The sequence below is a fragment of the Ambystoma mexicanum genome, chromosome 4p (assembly GCF_040938575.1).
Source record: "Ambystoma mexicanum isolate Mex_15411 chromosome 4p, UKY_AmexF1_1, whole genome shotgun sequence".
Lineage (NCBI taxonomy): Eukaryota > Metazoa > Chordata > Amphibia > Caudata > Ambystomatidae > Ambystoma > Ambystoma mexicanum.
Window position 1 is genome coordinate 1,166,079,280 of NC_090927.1, and position 17,376 is coordinate 1,166,096,655.

The following is a 17,376-nucleotide window of genomic DNA, read 5'->3' on the forward strand; positions in this document are numbered from 1 at the left end:
ACCAGCACGCAGAAAACAGTCTGACAAAGGATACAGCTGTGGAGGTGGAGGTAACACAGGACAGCATAGAAGAGCAAAAGAAGAAGGGTATGGTATACCAGGTGAATGACCAGGAGCATAATTTGGGAAGACGGTATGGGAACAGCCCAGAACTATCCCAGAATAGGATACCCATCCTATCGAAGCAAGAGGACCAGAGGAGCAGGCGGATGACTAAGACAGCCCAGGAAGGATGCTCAGCAGACAAAAGGGAAAAATGGGTAACAAGGACTCGGAGCTGAGCCAGTATTGCCAAACCTGGTACTAAAATTGCAGTTCAACAGGTTTGAGGCAAAAGGCCTCTAACATGCAGGCAAGCAACCTAGAAAATCCAAGCAGAATTTGACGACAGTTCAGCGTCACCCTTAGATACACCCAAACACTCATGGGCTAGCCAGCCCTCTAATCACACATACATGTTTTGGCTGTAAGCCAATAAGGCTGGCCCTAAATACCACTAAACACAGCATATGTATTGGTCTGTCTAGGGCCAGAGACCAGTCCAAACCCCAATAGAGGTTGCGGGGCTGGGCTCAGAGCCCACCCATCTATACCAAACAGTCATTTTAGGCCTACAATGTGGTTTCCCTAAACAAATGAGTGGCTCAAAAACAAAACGGCCAAGAGGAGGGTGTACAAATACATGAGTACCCCAATGGCTACCAAAAAGATACATTGGGCTGCTAATGCAGTAAAATTGGTTGCACCCCTGGTGAAGCAAAAAGTAGATTACAGCTGCCACCAGCCTAATCTCTAAAACCAAGCTAGAGTGATATCATCACTCATTATAAAAATGGAGTGCTTACCATATGGGGTACTGTTAAAAGAGCGAAAAACAACACCTCTAGCTATAGAAATACACGTTGAAATGTTGACACCATCTATAATTATAAAGGAGTGATTTTCACCCACACAATAATTGCCAGGGACCCTGGTGGAGCAGGTCCTTTGTGGTGTTACTATGAACATGTAGTGCGCTGTATGGATATGCAGGTGTGGGCATGTTGCCCTAAATGAGCAGAAAACTCCCATGGTGTAGCTGTGCTTGGACATTGTGGTTAGTGGACTGGCTCTGTTATGGTTTGGTTGGCATATGGGTGAGGTGAACTTTGCTCAGTACAGTGTTAAAATAACATTTCAAACTATTCAGAGATCCGCTAGGAGTGTAGTGCATAGGCAAATGACCCAGAGCAGAAAATGTACAGTAAAAAGAAAGACTAATGTGGCAGAACTATAGGCTAACAAAATACAGAAGTCCAGGAAAGAAGTATTGGGAACCCAATGGTATATAGTGAGGTGAAGCCCATGGGTGCACATGCACCTCCCTTTTGAAATTCAATTTTGTGTGCCAAGAATGTTCCGTGCAGACCTGCAGCCATGCCATTACCATGAAAACAGATTTGGAGATAGCAGTAACTCTGGCTGCACTCCTAACTGCATACATTTGGGTAATATTGGTTGACATTGTAGGTCCTACCTTTCCAGCATGTCCCTGGTTTCATTCAGGAGTTTGATTGTCGTGAAGTCTTTTTCTGTTAATCCGGGTGCCTATAAAAAAGGAATTGAAACACAATGAAAGAACGTGAAAGTTGTCTGTGCAGTTAAAATCCAAAAGTTTTTTTTATATATACTGTAACAAATCCTTGGATGTCGTCTCTTCACCCGCAAGGGAGGATCCTTTCCATGTGGCCAGGGCAGTGCAGTAACAGTCCAATAGTCCCCCTGGGGCAGGTACACCATAGGAGGATCACATGGGGAAGGGACCCCCTTGTGTGATGAAGGACGACAAGTCAGGAAAGACGCGGTATGCACCCGACCCTTTCCCACTTCACTCGCATCATCCTGGGGACCACACCAAACATTAACAAACTTGGCCACTACTATACCTCTTTTGATATAGATGGCAATACCATTAAGGTTGCTACAGAGGTAAAAACTCTACCTTGACTCCAACCTTACTCTGACAAAACAAGTGAATGTAATGGCATCATCTACGGCTTACACATGTAAACTGATTAGATCTGCTAAACCCTTCCTCTCAACAAGCAGCTGTACCACACTGGCAAGAGCACTTGTGTTGTCCAAGTTGGACTACTGCAATGCCCTATATATCGGATCCAACAAACACATCACCAAGAAAATTCAAATACTCCAAAATAACACCTTGAGAGCAGCGTTAGGAATGACCGAAAGAGATCATATATCAACAGCAAGGAGACAATCTAACTGGCTCTCCACTATCGATAAAATCGGACTGAAAACTGCCTCACTAATATTCAAGTGCCTTAATAACGCAGCACCTTGTTATTTGACAGAGAGGTTCAATAGAAGACCTACGCTCCGACCTACACTGTCTGACAGTCCCCTCCTTCAAACGGATGACAATCGGTGGCAATAGCCTCCCAGTCAAAGCTGCCCAACTTTGGAACTACCTCCCACTCATCCTCAGGGTGGACCAAACTAACCTACACTTCAGACGAAACATTATCAACTGGTTTAAAACCAATGATGTTTAATCCCAAACTAGCAACCTCCGCTCTATCTCCTCTCCTCCCAATGTAACATCAGAGCTTATGTTCTATTTAGAGCTACAACAGCACAAATCTGCAACCTAGCACTTGCATTTCCCCTGTCCCTGTACTTGGTTTCCTACAATCTACACTACAGGCTTGTGGTGACCTATATTTTAACAGGTTACTTTTGTATTGTATCCCTTCCGTCTATATCTGTGTAATATTATCCTTGAATATCTGTGTATTATATCTGTAATCCTGTAAGCTATGTTATATTTTGGATCGTACCTTGTAACTATGTAAGCTGAAAATGTCCTTGTCCTCGCGCCCTGATACCCTGTGGTCTGGCGTGCATTACAAATAAATAAACAAAAATAAAACCTGCTTACCCTCTGCAGGGTGACTTAGGCCCCCAGGCTCCCATGCACTTATGGAAGGGAGACTCTCACGAATCACTACCTTGTAGAGAAACCAGTGATGCTAGGAACTATTTGTGGAAGTCTCATAACTACTGAGGCTTGGAAGAAGGATGCCACCCTGAAACAAAGAGGAGGAGCGAAGGCCTGATGAGTCATACATCCAACTACATTTAGCATTCTAGTCCTCCTTGGAGGCGGGGCCAGAAGGTCAATCAGAAAAACAGCAGCCAGGCTGTTTCAAAGATGAAGCAGCTCCCGGAGCAAGAGGTAGGGACCAATCCTTCTTGGGGAGACCTCGGACCCAGCGCAGATGCAGAACGCAGAGAGAGACGAAACGGGACACAGACAGGAGCAAGCCGGTGCGAGGAGGGTCGGAGGAAAGAACGCTCGAACGACTGATGAAAAAAAGCACCTTGTGGTCCAGAGGTCTGGAAAGTGTGGGGAACGACCATCATGCCTGCCAGAGAACGGCTTCTGTGGTGGAGCCGCCGTACAACAGAGGGAGACCCGGGGCAGCAAGGAAGGCCCACAGCAGGCTGTAGGCGTCCAGAGACCCACAGAACCACTGTGCATGACAGCAAAAGGTACAAGGGTAGTAGGGAGAGGCCAGGGCCACGACCCAATGGTCATAAGGCAGAGAAAGTAGAAGAGGCCTAGAAGCCTGGGTATGAGACCCCCAACAACGGGCTTAAGCACAGAACTGATATTTCTACAATTGGAGCAGGAGAGTACTTGGCAGGAGAATAAACCAAGTCTATTAAACATGAGAGCCATATGAAATAAGTTTGGGGAAGGGAGACATTTACCCCAGTCAGCATTGTGAAACCTGAGAAAAGGGTCAGGGACCCCACCACTGTTTGGAGAAGCATCCTGGCCCCTACTCCATCACAGTACCTGGGAGCTGGGTCTGCCAATAAAGGTCAAGAGCCCACCACTGTCTGAAGAAGCATCCAGACCCCTTTTTCTTTGTCACAGTACCTGCAAGCCAGGCCTGTTGGCTTGCGCCAGCACTTAGATCTCTAAATCAAGGATGCTGTCACGCTAAACGCAAGTAGTGCATCGATTTTGCTCCCTGTGCTCAACTGGCTTATACACAGGCCCTTAAAGAATACCAGGTTGCCATAAAAAATGCCAAATCATGCTATTTTACTAATCGAATCCTGACAGCTTCCTGTTCTGCAAAATAACTTTTTAAAGGGGCAAAATAACTTTCAGCTCCAATACAACCTTTACCAGAGGCCCTGCACACTCAAGATCATTGTGATCGCATTGCCTACATTGTGGATAAAATCAGCACTATAAGGTGAATGATTGGGACTGGAAGGTCTGACCCCCTGAACCCTGGCCTTGCAGCCCCCAACACTGAGGATAGGCAGATCAGTGCTTTTCAATTTAAAACGATGACTGATAACATGGTCTTAGACTTGCTTTTGAAACTTAAATCTGTTTCTCCCATTGACCCGATTCTCCTTCATGTGACTCAGTCTATTTCAGAAAAATCAATCACATTAGTCACTGCAGCTTTATACCATTCCTTCTCGACAGGGATTATCCCTGTGTCTTTAAAACATTTCTCCACTGAAGAAGGTACACCTGGATCCTTCAGTGGTGAAGAATTATCGGCCTATCTCCTTACTCCCAGTGCTCCTGAAACTGATCGAGGCAATCGCCCCCCCCCCCCAATTTTTTGAATTTTTACAATCAAATCACCTTTTGCACCCATTCCAGACCGGCTTTGGGCCATGTATGGGTACAAAATCTGTTATGGTCCCAATTATGGATAACACTACTTTGCTTCAATACGGCAGAGAGGTGGGGGGTTTGATTCTCCTAGATCTCTCTGCTGCTTTTGACACCATTGACCATGAGATTCTAACTCAGAGGTTAGAGAGGATTGGGGTGACTGACCTCACGCCCGCTGGTTTGCCTCTTTTTTGGCTGACCGCCTCCAAACATTATCACTTCCCCTTTTAAATCTGTACCTACGACAGTGACATGAGGTCTCCCGCAGGGCTCTGCCCTAGCTCCCCTTTTATTCAACTTATATTTGCGCCTGATGGATAATATGATTGCAGAACATGGGGTGCATTTTTACTCCTATGCAGATGACACACAGATCCTTTTTAGAAATAATGCTCTGGCATCAGATCCCCCCCCCCCCTCAAGGCTGAAAGAGCTGGATGGTCTCCAATTGGCTCAAACTTAATGGGAATAAAATGTAGGTCCTCATGGTTGGCTCCCCTGCTGAAGGGGCTTTGTAGACTTCCGGCTACCAGCCGGCCTCTATGGGGCTTTGTCCCAAACCAATCCTAGCAGTAAAAAGTTTGGGAATCAAACTCCGGACCAGTGGGTCAAGAGAAGTCCAAATCTCTTCTGTCTGTCAATCAGGCTTTGCTAGGCCGAAGACCTTGAGAAAGGTTCTACCATTTCTCCCTTTAGAGTACAAAGCCAAGGTGGTCACCTCTTCTGTAATTCGGTGGGTTGATTATTGCAACAGCATCTATTTTGGAGAACCAGCGGCCTTGCTACATTGATTGCTAATTCTCCAGAACTCGGCTGCCCAGCTGGTCCTTGTGGCCCCTAGACTTTCACACTCTAAGGATCTGCTTTGGCAGCTGCATTGGCATTAAGTTCAAGATCCTGTGTCTAGTGCACTGTGCCATTTACAACTATGGGGCTGAGTTTCTTGGAGCAAAACGGGCCATCCATACAACCACTAGAACTCTCAGTTCCTCCTTACACATTTTGCTGTGTTCCCAGGTTTTGCAGGACTCATGCAGGAGGAAGATCCTTTTCACTGCTGGTTCCCACTCTGTGGAATTCCCTTTCCGATGCAGGTTTGTGGCATTTCGGAATTCTTGCAGTTTCACAAGAGTTTGAAAACATATCTATTCTGATCTGCAGTTCTGATCAGTGCTTATCTTCATCTTTTACTCCGCGCCTAGATGCCCTCTCGGCTTTAGTCCACGCTTTACAAATATCCATATAATACAATACACAAGGGTCAAGGACCCACAACTGTCTGGAGAAGCAGTCAGATCTCTTCTTCGTCATCGTAGTACCTGGGAGCCAGGTCTGCGACCCATGTCCACATTCAAGGAAAGAAAAAATAAATTCTCCCATGTGTTGGGCTTACAGTTTTTAAACCTCAAGCTACACTTTTGTAAATGGTAAGAGAACCATTTCTGTGAATCTTGGTACAAGGAAAGACATTTTTTCCCACCAGTTGGAAACAAACGTTTGAAAACTTCCAAACCCTCAAGTATCCCTTTGTCCAGGGGAAGAGGGTAATTTCCCCTGCAGCAAGTTAGACACCCTTTTTATTTAGTTTTGCATAGCGTGTAAGGGACAGAGTTAGGGTTCTGACGTGAACTGGTTGCTTTTGAAAACCTGACTGACTGTCAATGCTGTCTACCTCAGAATCGTCAGAATCGGTTACAAACTCCCCTTCTTCCTCCTCACCTGAAGAGATGGATTCCAGAGATGGTACCTTCTTCCTTCCCCTGACCCAGTAGTCCTTTTTTTTTTGCAGATAATGCCTACCACGGAAGGAAGACACTGTGGCTGCGAGAAATCAGCAGGCCATTGACCCCGTTTCCAGAGCAACCAAGAAACAGAGGAAAAAGTCTCCAGGCACAAAAAAACCTTGATGCCACGGATAGGTGCAGCGGTGGTAAGATGTTGACAAATGTTTCCTTTGAGAGAGCCCTTGAGAGGGTTACTGGATCCAGGTCTGGTTGGAGAAATGAGAGTCCAGTGTGGCTGAGAATGGAGAAAGTCCAGAAGAGAAAGGTAAGTTCCCAAAGAGCGTACTGAAGAGGTACGCGGTACAGCTCTGGAGAAGCCGTTCACAAAGATAACAATGTGGTCACAGAGGAGCTCAGCAACCGACAACCCAGAAAGGAAAACAACAAGAGAAGGCATGATCAGGGCGAGACCTAATCACAGAGAGGAGAGGAGGAGAAAGCAAAGCGAAGCCAGAACCAGCGAGAGAGGGAGAGAGTCTGCCCTAGGCGGAGGAGAGCAGTAGAACTCAGAGGGAGAGATCGTGGGCGGGAAAAGCACCGCCGCGGAGATAGGCGAACAAGCTGAAATAAAGAGCAATGACCAGGCACACGGAGCAAAGAAGCGGAGTACTGCTAAGGAGAAAACGCTAGCGTGATGACCCCAAAGGAAAAACGCTAAAGGTTGCAACGTGCCGGCCGCCGGTAGGAGATGGAATAAGAACCTCCCGGCGGTGGCCATGTTGGATAACGACTAGACCGCGCTGAGGAGCACCGTGAGGAACGAGACGGGAAGGCTCAATGGAGGTGAATCCTCAATTGATTCCATACGCGCCCGGAAGCGTGACAGACTCCTTAGTATATTTGGGTTGAGGCAAGGACTATTAGAGTTAGGGCAAGTTAGGAGTTTCTCCACCCCCCCCCCCTTTTCCTTTTAATAAAAATCTTTGACCACAACCATAAGCCCTCCATGTCAGAATCTTACTTCTGCACCCTTACAATACATACAAACTATTGGCATGGGATAAGTCACAACATAACATTTGCCATCATGTTCCAGATTTTGCCATCAGATGTCAAAATACCCCACTCCTATTGTTTGCCTACATTGCAATCAGTGAGATACACTATTTCAACCCTCCCAGCAAACGACTTGTAACCAAGGACTATGCGTATAGGGCAGTATAGCCATTATATGACAGATACTCCCATCATATGAATGTTGTTGACATCATTTACCTGGGAATCTATCCAATGCCAAGATACTCGCATCCATTTGCTAGGTACTTCCGTCCTGTGTCCAGGCACCATGAATCGGGTATTATCATCATATTCCAGATACCTTCAACATATATATAGCCACTGGAGGAGCCACAAGTGTTTTCTTTTTTGGTAAACTGGTGGTGCTGCTGAAAAAGCGTTGCACGTACACACCAGTTATTGCCAAGAAAAGCACCCATACACTCACCACTGCAAGGTAATACATTCATGTCAATGTACACTGTTCATGGATAAATATTGCCATCAAAATATCACGTGCTCCATATTCCCTTCAAAACCCATGAGCTCAGACCCATTGGCAGATTTTCCCTACAAAGGCCCATGTAACCACACCACTGGCGAGCATTTTTATCAAAAAGCCCAAGCATTATCAAAAGCCGAAATGCTGATATTTCCAGCAACAGGTCATGTACCAACACCATTTGCCAGGTACTAAAATTATATGCACCTTAAAGTGACAAATGGAAGGTTTAAATTGATCATAACCCCTGGAAATTCCTCTAGGAAGCAGTTTCTATCCCATAGCTTTTCAGCATGCCTATGTCATTATAGAAGGGGAGGGGGGCAACTATATGTAGATCAGTCTTGGCCCTGCCTCTGAAGGGAGCAGTCCAGTTGAAACTGCTAGGCCAACTTTCCTCGGCACAGGAACACGAGCAACGCCAGGCACGTTTCAGCCTTGTTGGGTCTAACTGAGGTAGCTGGAGTCCATAGGGACAGCAAGCAAGGGACATATCATGAAGATTATCCCTTTATTGGTGGAGCCAAGACTGACTTGCACGTGGTTTACACCCTATTTGTCACTACAGATGTGCTAAAAACAAAGGTGGAAAGCTGCCTAATGCATTTGCCAACATTGGCATCAACTGGGAATTGATTATTCAAAGCTTTCAATCTACCACTGTTCGGTGGTTTCATTGCCACCATATACCCAAAGATTACTATCCTATGCCCATGTCCTGACATAATTTGGAAGGCATTACATGCACAGGACTAGGTACTCTGAAGTCACCTGCCTATCCCTTGGAGTGATGGTCAGCGTAGCCAAGGGGGCCGGGTGCTGCAACTCGTGACGTGAAGCTGGCTGGGCATGGGGGTTGCATGGAGAGGAGTCCCTTACAAACCCCACCATGCCCTGGTCTCGGGGTAGGTGCTCTCCTGATGGCCCTGCAATCCAGTACTATTCATTTAAGGAACCAGAGTAAAGTGGGCTCTCTGGCCCATTTGTTTAAATCTCAAAGTCCGACATGGAGCTCTACTAAAGTATGACCACCTGGTAGTTGGGAAGCCAGGAGGCCTAGAAAGATCATCAGCGCAGAAGACAAACATATTGTACAAATCCTGCTCAAGTCCCATTCACATGCATGCATGACTGTATGATAGAAAAACCTATGTGGCATACTCAAGACATTTAACAAGAGTAGAGAAGAGGAGGATGAAAAGGGGTGGAGAGAAGAACAAGTTACTTATCTTACCTGGTAACGTTCTTTCGATGGGATGTGCCTCCGACGTAGTCCACATCTATGACAGTAATGACCACAGCTGTGCTGCTTCGGAAAACTTTCTGGACAGGCGTCCTGCGTCGATGACGTCGATACGCTGTCCCTCGAGGGCCTCCGTCGAGGGTCGACATCACTGGATGTTATATCTAGGACGCACGACGCCCGTAGCTTCAGTTGTAGTTTTTCCCAGAACGTGTGGCACCAATCTCCTGCCAGCATGACTGCAGAAAGCCTTGCGGAAACGTAAACTGCAATCGCATAAGAAATTCTGTAGAGGGGCAGGCTGGGAGGGTTCGATGTGGAATACGTCGGAGGAACATCCCATCGAAAGAACTTACCAGGTAAGATAAGTAACTTGTTCTTCGAGGGGATTGTGTCCTCCGACGTATTACACATCTATGACAGACTCCCAAAGCAGTACCAACGTATGGAGGTGGGAAAAGAATTTACAATTTTAGAATTTTAGAATGCCCGATCAAATTGCTGAATACAGGACTGCCTTACCAAAGGCCAAATCCTGCCCATGGATGGAGTCCAAGGAATAGTGTCTCACAAAAGTATGGACAGAGGTCCATGTGGCTGCTTCACAAATATTGCGAATCGGAACACCCCACTGTAGGGCAGTGGAGGCAGCCACGCCCCTAGTAGAGTGAGCCCGTAAGCCTACTGGAGGGTCCTTTACCGCCAAATGGTAACACTCAGATATCGTCAAAATGATCCACCTGGACAAGGTCTGCTTGGAAACAGCCTGACCTAAACGCCTTCCAGCATAACCAGCAAAGAGCTGATCGTCCACTCTGACCCGGGTCATCTGTGAGATTTAGAAACTCAAAGCTCTCCTAGGATCCAACCTATGGAGCCTCTCCTCTTTCTTGTCAGGATGTGGAGGAGGATAAAACGCCGGAAGAATTACCTTCTGGCTCAAGTGGAATTCCGACACAACCTTCGGAAGAAAAGAAGGCTGCACCCTAAGGACAACCCTGTCCTTATGGAAAACAGTGAAGGGTGGTTTGGCGGAAAGTGCCTGCAACTCACTCACTCTGCGTGCGGAAGTAACTGCAACTAAAAATACAGTTTTAAAGGACAACAGTCGCAACGGACAAGAATGTAAGGGTTCAAACGGAGCTCCCATTAGGAACTTTAAAACCAAATTCAAATCCCATCCCGGGACCTGGAAAGGCAACTGTGGAAACACATTAGGTAGCCCTTTTAGAAACTGAGAGATCAAAGGGATCTTAAAATAAAATAAGAACATTCCTCAGACGAGCACTTAAATATGGACAGCGCCGCCAGGTAACCCTTAATGGTACCTACTTGTAGGCCCTTGTGGGCTAAAGAAAGCAAAAAAGACAAAACCAAAGGAATGGAACATTGGAAAGGATTCACATTCTGTACCCTGCACCAGTCGCAGAACTTTCTCCAACGGTACAGAGTTTTCGTTGCGGGCCTTCTGGCCGAAAGCAACACCTCCATCACGTCTTCGGGGAGGTCCCAATCCTTATACCTCAACCTTTCAGATACCAAGCGTGAAGGCTGAGGGACTTGACCTCTGGATGGAGAATCTGACCGCCTTCCCATGAGAGCAGATCGCCTCGGTAGGGAAGACGGCGTGGAGGGCAGATGGACATGTCGAGAAGGTCCGGGTACCACGTTCTCCTGGCCCATGCCGGAGCAATGAGGATCATATGGGAACCTTACCTCTGTAACCTCTGCAACACCTGCGGAAAGACGGGGACTGGAGGGAACGCGTACAGCAGTGGGAAGGACCACTCCACTACGAGCACGTCCCCTAAGGCTACTCTTGGAGGAAATTCCCGCAAGCAGAATCTTTCGCACTTCCGGTTGACACGGGTGGTGAAGAGATCCACTTGCAGGGTTCTGCAAAGGGCAAAGATCTCCAACAGAACTTCCTGAGCCAGCTCCCACTCGTGAGAGACCGTGCTCTGCCTGCTCAGAGCATCCGCCGCCGTGTTTTCGTATCCGGCCAAATGAACTGCCGACATCGCGAAATGTCCTGCTGAATGGCCCAGAACCCGAGCTGCATCGCCTCCCTGCACAACGGGAGTGACCCTGCCCCCCCTTTTTGTTGAGGTAGTGCATGGCCACTGTATTGTCCGTGATAATCAGGACATTTTCCCCCCGCACAGACGGCAGAAAAGCCTTCAGGGCTAGCCTGACAGCCCGCAGCTCTAACAGATTGATGCAGAGTCTGGACTCTGAGACCAACGGCCGCTGGCTGTCCGCTCGTTGGCATGAGCTCCCCAACCCGTGAGGGATGCGTCAGTCACGATCGTTACCTCCGGCCACAGTTGCTAAAATGGAGCACCCTTCATCAGATTGCCTTTCACAACAGCCCCCCACAGAAGATCCTGTGCAACCGAGGGTGTAATCTGAACGGGATCCGACATCCTGCCGAGGAACTGCGACGACTGCATCTTGAGAGCCCACTGCAGAGATCTCATCCGCAGCCTGGCCTCTGGAAAATGCAGGATGCCATGAGGCCGAGCAACCTCAAGAACTGGAATACTGGGAGACTCTGGGCACGTTAAAACTTGTCCACCATCTGCAGAATGTGATGAGCCCTCACCTGGGGATGCGAACACATCCGCAGGGATGTGTCGAGCACTGCTCCGATGTACTGGAGCCGCTGGGTAGGTGTCAAATGGGACTTCTTTAAATTGAGGGAGAAGCCCAACTTGTGAAGGGAGTGGCAGGTGACGGACAGATGATCCAGGGCTTGCTCGGAAGAGGTGTAGACGTGAATCCCCTCCTTTCCCGAGATACGCTGCCAGCACCACCATCAGCTTGGTGAAGACCCTGGGGGGGGGGGGTCAATCCGAACGGCAGGACCCGAAACTGAAAATGCGAGTCGCCAACCGCGAACCTCAGGTACTTCCTGTGCTGTGGATGAATCGGCACATGAAAGTAAGCATCCTTGAGGTCTAGAGACACCAACCAATCCTATAGTTGAAGGGCCTGGAGGACTTGAGAAAGAGTTACCATCTTGAACTTGTCCTTCCAGAAGAGCTTGTTCAGCCCACGCAAGTCCATGATGGGTCTCAATCCCCAGTCTTTTTTCGGGATCAAAAAATAAGGGGAATACCATCCCTTGTTCCTCTCCGCTACAGGCACCAGTTCTATGGCGCCTTTCTCCAGCAGGGATAGGATTTCCTGGGCAAGGAGCGGATCCGGGCGCTTCAAAGAGAGCTTCCCCGGTGGATTGTCGGGAGGCCTCTGCCGAAAGGGGAGACAGTAGCCATGGGTTATGATCTCTAGAACCCACACATCTGAAGTAATGACACGCCATTTTCCAAGATGCTACGCCAGTTTGCCCCCAACCGGTGAACCATGGGACATGGCCTCATGACTGAGCGGACGCGGCTGCAGCAGTGCCTGAGGGCAAAGAGGCAACTGCCCGAGTGGCTATGGCATCTCGAGTACCTTGCTTTCCACCTCTGGTACTCCTACGGTGGCCACTTTGACTGGCAGCTCCTCTCGATCTACCAAAGGAAGAGTAGTACCGAAAGGAACCTCCCCTCCATTGCTGTCCCCTAGGGCAAAAAGACGAAGGTTGACGTACTGCAGCGCTCAAAGACTTTGCTGCAGCTTTGGAGGTCTGCAACCTCTCAAGGCTCTCGTCAGCCTTGCTGCCAAAAAGGTGGACACCATCAAAGGGCATGTTGAGAAGCCGGGATTGCACATCAGGAGCAAACCCTGACTTCCGCAACCACGCAAACCTGCGTATCACAGTGCTCGCAGCCATGGACCGGCTGACACAGTTTGCCATGTGCGGACCCGACTGAGCAGATTCACACATGCCATCCTTGCCGTCTTGCATGAGGGCTAGAAAACTATCCCGTTTCTCCCCTTCCTCCCCGTCGGGAATATGCTCAGCCACCAAAGATGCACAATTCCACAGAGTGTGAGTGAATCTTGCCAAGGCACAAACGGAGTTGGCTGCCTTTAAAGCCATACCCCAAGAAGAAAATAACTTCTTCGCCCAACCATCAAAGCGCTTGTCATCCCTATTAGGAGGGATGGTAGGGTAACGCAGCCTGCTTCGCTGGTGCCGTAGCCGCCTGCACCACCAAACTCTCCAGAGTAGGGAGCGTTGACTAGTAGCAGGGTCACCACTGGCTGGACGGTATTTTTCCGGAAGAAACTTATTCACTGCTGGGAGACTCTGCGGAGCAGTCCAAGCCACTGCCACCCTTCTTTGCAACGCCATATGAAATGGCAACACCGGGTCAGTGGGTGGACCTTGGTCCAGGATATCCATCAGATCATCCTGCAGAAAATCAACAGATGGAGCAGACCACCTCAAGTACTCAGTCACCCTCAACATGAGACGCCTATACGAGGATTCGGCATGCATACCAGCCTCAGGCCTGCCAAACTCAACCTCCGGAGAGGTGTCAAGACCACTGGCATCATGTAAGGACTGATGTAGGTCTTCCTTTTGACTGTGACCAGACAACAGGTCATCAGGAACCTCAGGAGACACAACCCTCTCCTCATCAGACCCTTCTTCCACCTCTGAAATATAATCCAAAGGTTGGAATAAATCCAATCTGTATGGAGGAGCAGAGAAGGGCTGAAAAACAGGCCTCAGTGACTTACAAGGAGCCTTCCTTGGAGTTTCCGTAGCTCTCTGGGGCACCTCCGGCCAATTCTCCTCAAAAGGCGATGAGGGCACTGATGGAATCGGCATAGACATCGACCGAGGCGCCGACGACTTTGACAACTGCTACGAGGCCAGAGCCCCAAGAATGTCCTTCGACGGCCTTGGCGCCGATGGCGTTTATGACTTCTTCAGAGACTCCCTCGACAGACATGGCGCCGACGGCGTTGATGCCTTCTTGGAAGGCCTCACAGGCTCCGACGGTCTCGATGGCGTCGAGGACCGGGACCTGGACCTGGCACGGCTATGGCGACCAACCTTGTCCGATAGGGAACTCGGCGGCTCCCGATGATCGCGCCGACCGCTCGAGTCCAAAGGCGTGCGAGTGTTGGCTCTAGCTCGTTCCTTGCCAGCTTCTCTCGAAGGCGCGGACGGAACAGTGTCTTGTGATTCGAAAATCGCCATCATCTGCTGGCGGAATGCATCCCATTCGGCCGGCGACGAATACTTGGTGGGACAAGTCACCTGCTGTCTGGCAGAGTCCTCCGACGAGGACGGGGAAGGCGACCGGTGACAGCGCTTCCAAGAATGCCTAGAAGAGGCAGAGGAACCACTCAGAGACCAAGACCCCCTGGACTTATGCCGACACGGAGGGTCGCCCGTCGAGTCGTCGGTCGAAAGCCCAGCACATTTTGACTTATGGGTTTTAGAAACCCTACCTACCGATAATTTTTTCTTCCGCTCCCACAAGGCCTTCGATGTCAGGGACTGGCAGTCATCGCAGTCGTCGGTTGCGTGGCCATTGCTGAGGCACCAGAGGCAGACCTCGTGCAGGTCCGTGATGGACATTTTGGAACCGCAGTCCCAACACTTTTTAAAGCCCAACTTCGTGGTAGAACAAGATGAAGACATCGCCATAATACAAAGTAGAAGAACCGAGCACGCAGAGATTCCGAAGCAAACACGTCTGTAGAAAAAACGGAACTGAGGCTACGGGCGTCGTGTGTCCTAGATATAACATCCGGTGACGTCGACCCTCGACGGACAGCGTATCGACGTCAACGACGCAGGACGCCTACAGCGAAAAGTTTTCCGAAGCAGCACAGCTATGGTCATTACTGTCAGATGTGGAATAAGTCGGAGGACACAATCCCCTTGAAAATTAATATTAGGAAGAGGGAGGAGGAGGCCTGGCCAGCGGACAACCGATGAAGCTGTGATCCTGCTCAGCACCCGCCCGACACTAATCCTGCTAATATCCTGAATAATAGATGCAACCCGAATAAAAAACACACTGGGGTGCATCGGAATACCTTGGGAGTCGGCTGGGTGCATCTCCAGCAAGAAACAAGGTGCCTGGGACCCAGTACAGGGTCCCGCAACTCTGTCAAGAAAAAGCAGGCGGCTGATATCAAGAATGGCCACCGCCCATGTAGCTTAGCTAAAGGCTGCTGCTCGGCTCGGGCGCACCACCCCTTCCCGGCTCACCCGGAAACCGGGAGCACAGAAAGCAAGTTGGGACCCCTACCCTGCCCGCCCGAGACCAGAGAGGGATGAAGAAAGAGAGGAGGTTCGGGCGGAGGGCGTGATCGGAGGAGACCACCCAAGCAGACTTTAGGACCTTTGGAGCTGGGGGGCCGGCATTCGCCGCCAACACACACTGCTCTGTATAGCCAGAAAGGGAGCCGGCACAGGAGAACGAGCACCAGAGTGAGGGATGCACTGCTCCCTGTGAGGCAGACACACAGCAATTAGCCGAGCATGGTGAGCCGCTTCCCCCCCTTCATTGACACAGTACCCCCACCGAACAAGAGCTGCATGGAAAAGGGGGTGGGGGGCACACAGGCATTCACTGGTCCTGGGGCAGGCCGACTGATCGCTGGACACAGGAGAGGCTCTGGAGGCAGTAGGACGAGGCGTGCCTGGTCTATTCAAGCAAGGCCCGGCTGGCAAGCTAAGCCCCCTCCATCCCCCATCACTGATATGAACTCCCATCACGTGCCCTGGAAGAGAAGTATCCAGAGACACTGACTCACCGGCCCCAGGGCTGGCAGTGGAGAGGGATAGGTGACCCTGAGCGAGGCTGTGGACCAGGGACACCACCTGGGCAGTGAGCAGCCAACAGCAGCGCTACCAGGGCGACCCAGAAGGATGCCGCACTATTGGCAAATAAGACTCTTTAGCAACGGGGGCAGCAGAAGCCTCGCTGCACCAGAGACAATTATAGTGTATGGAGGCCATGGTGAGCCTGGAGTGGTGGGTGGAAAGCAGCAGCCAAGTATAGTGACTTGAATGAGGCGATGGGCCGAGGTCTAGACCAAATGCATGTGGGAACTAGGAACCTGGCGACCTTCACCAAACTATGCTCCTTTGCCACTGCCCTGGGCTGGGTTGATACTTGCAGAGATGGGGTTCTCCTTTTTCTCTGGGGTTCATGCCTCCATGTCCAGGATAGACTATTTCTTCATCCCATCCGACATATTGTATAGGCTGCTGTCGACAAAATTTTTGGCCAGAAGGATATCAGACCACTCCCCACTGGTCATTGAGTTGAAAGGTGGGCAGCTCAGGCCCACCGGATGCGGGCACTTCAACCCCTACTACTTGGGGGACCCAGAGTTTGTGGACGACCTGTCCACCAAGACCGAAGAATATGTCACCATCCATACGGGGACTGTCGACAGTTTTGTGACCTTGTGGGAGGGCTGTAAGGCAACACTGTGGGGAGGAGCTCTCTCGATGATAGCATCCAGGCATAAGAAGCATAAGTTGGCGGTGGGGGCGGCGGAACTGGAGGTAGGGCGGGCGGAGGAGGAATTTCTCTTCTCTGGGACGCAAGAGGCAGGGTCAATCTTGACCATGGTGTGGGAATACCTGCACAATGTGGCACTGGAGAATGCCAGAGAGGCACATAAGACAAGACAAAGTCAAATACATGAAGTGGGGGATAAGGGGGACAAAATGCTGGCCTGGTTGGAAAGGAGGGAGAAAGGGAGCAGGCACGTACAGGTCATGATATGATATGCTATTTATAACGGGCTTAATAACCAGAGGTTTCTAAGCGCGGACCTGGGGAATTGGACCTGTGTTGCTCTACTTCGTCTTGCTTCCAAGGCAAGCACGTTGCGGCTGAGCTATCCTGCCGAGACATGATGCACAAGGGAGGGATCTGACAGAAGACAGAAATTGCGGAAGCCTTTGCCCAGTTTTATTAAACTCTCTATGACCCATGAGTCTGGACCAGGTGCCTTTCCCAAACCGCACAGCAAGCTTTGGGTATGGAGGCTGATATTTCTGAGGAAGAGATGTCGCCACAATGCAGCAGCTACAAACGGGCAAGGCACCGGGACCTAACGTTTTCCCGATGGAGGTATGGAAACGACTGGGGGAGCGGGTGATGGGACCACTACATCACCCGGTTGCGCAATGTAGGCAGGACGGATGTCTCCCGCCGGATCTCCAAATGGCATGCATTGTAGTTCTCCCGAAGCCAGGTAA

General features: G+C 49.8%; 1 protein-coding gene across 1 annotated transcript in view; it reads right to left on the reverse strand.

The window, feature by feature from the left end:
- PEX3 (peroxisomal biogenesis factor 3) overlaps positions 1-17,376 on the reverse strand; it is a 515,228-nt gene that overhangs the window by 139,839 nt on the left and 358,013 nt on the right. Inside the window, exon 9 of the mRNA XM_069606799.1 lies at positions 1,517-1,587. Within this exon, the coding sequence (XP_069462900.1) occupies positions 1,517-1,587 (71 nt within the window). The remainder of the gene's footprint in view (positions 1-1,516; positions 1,588-17,376) is intronic.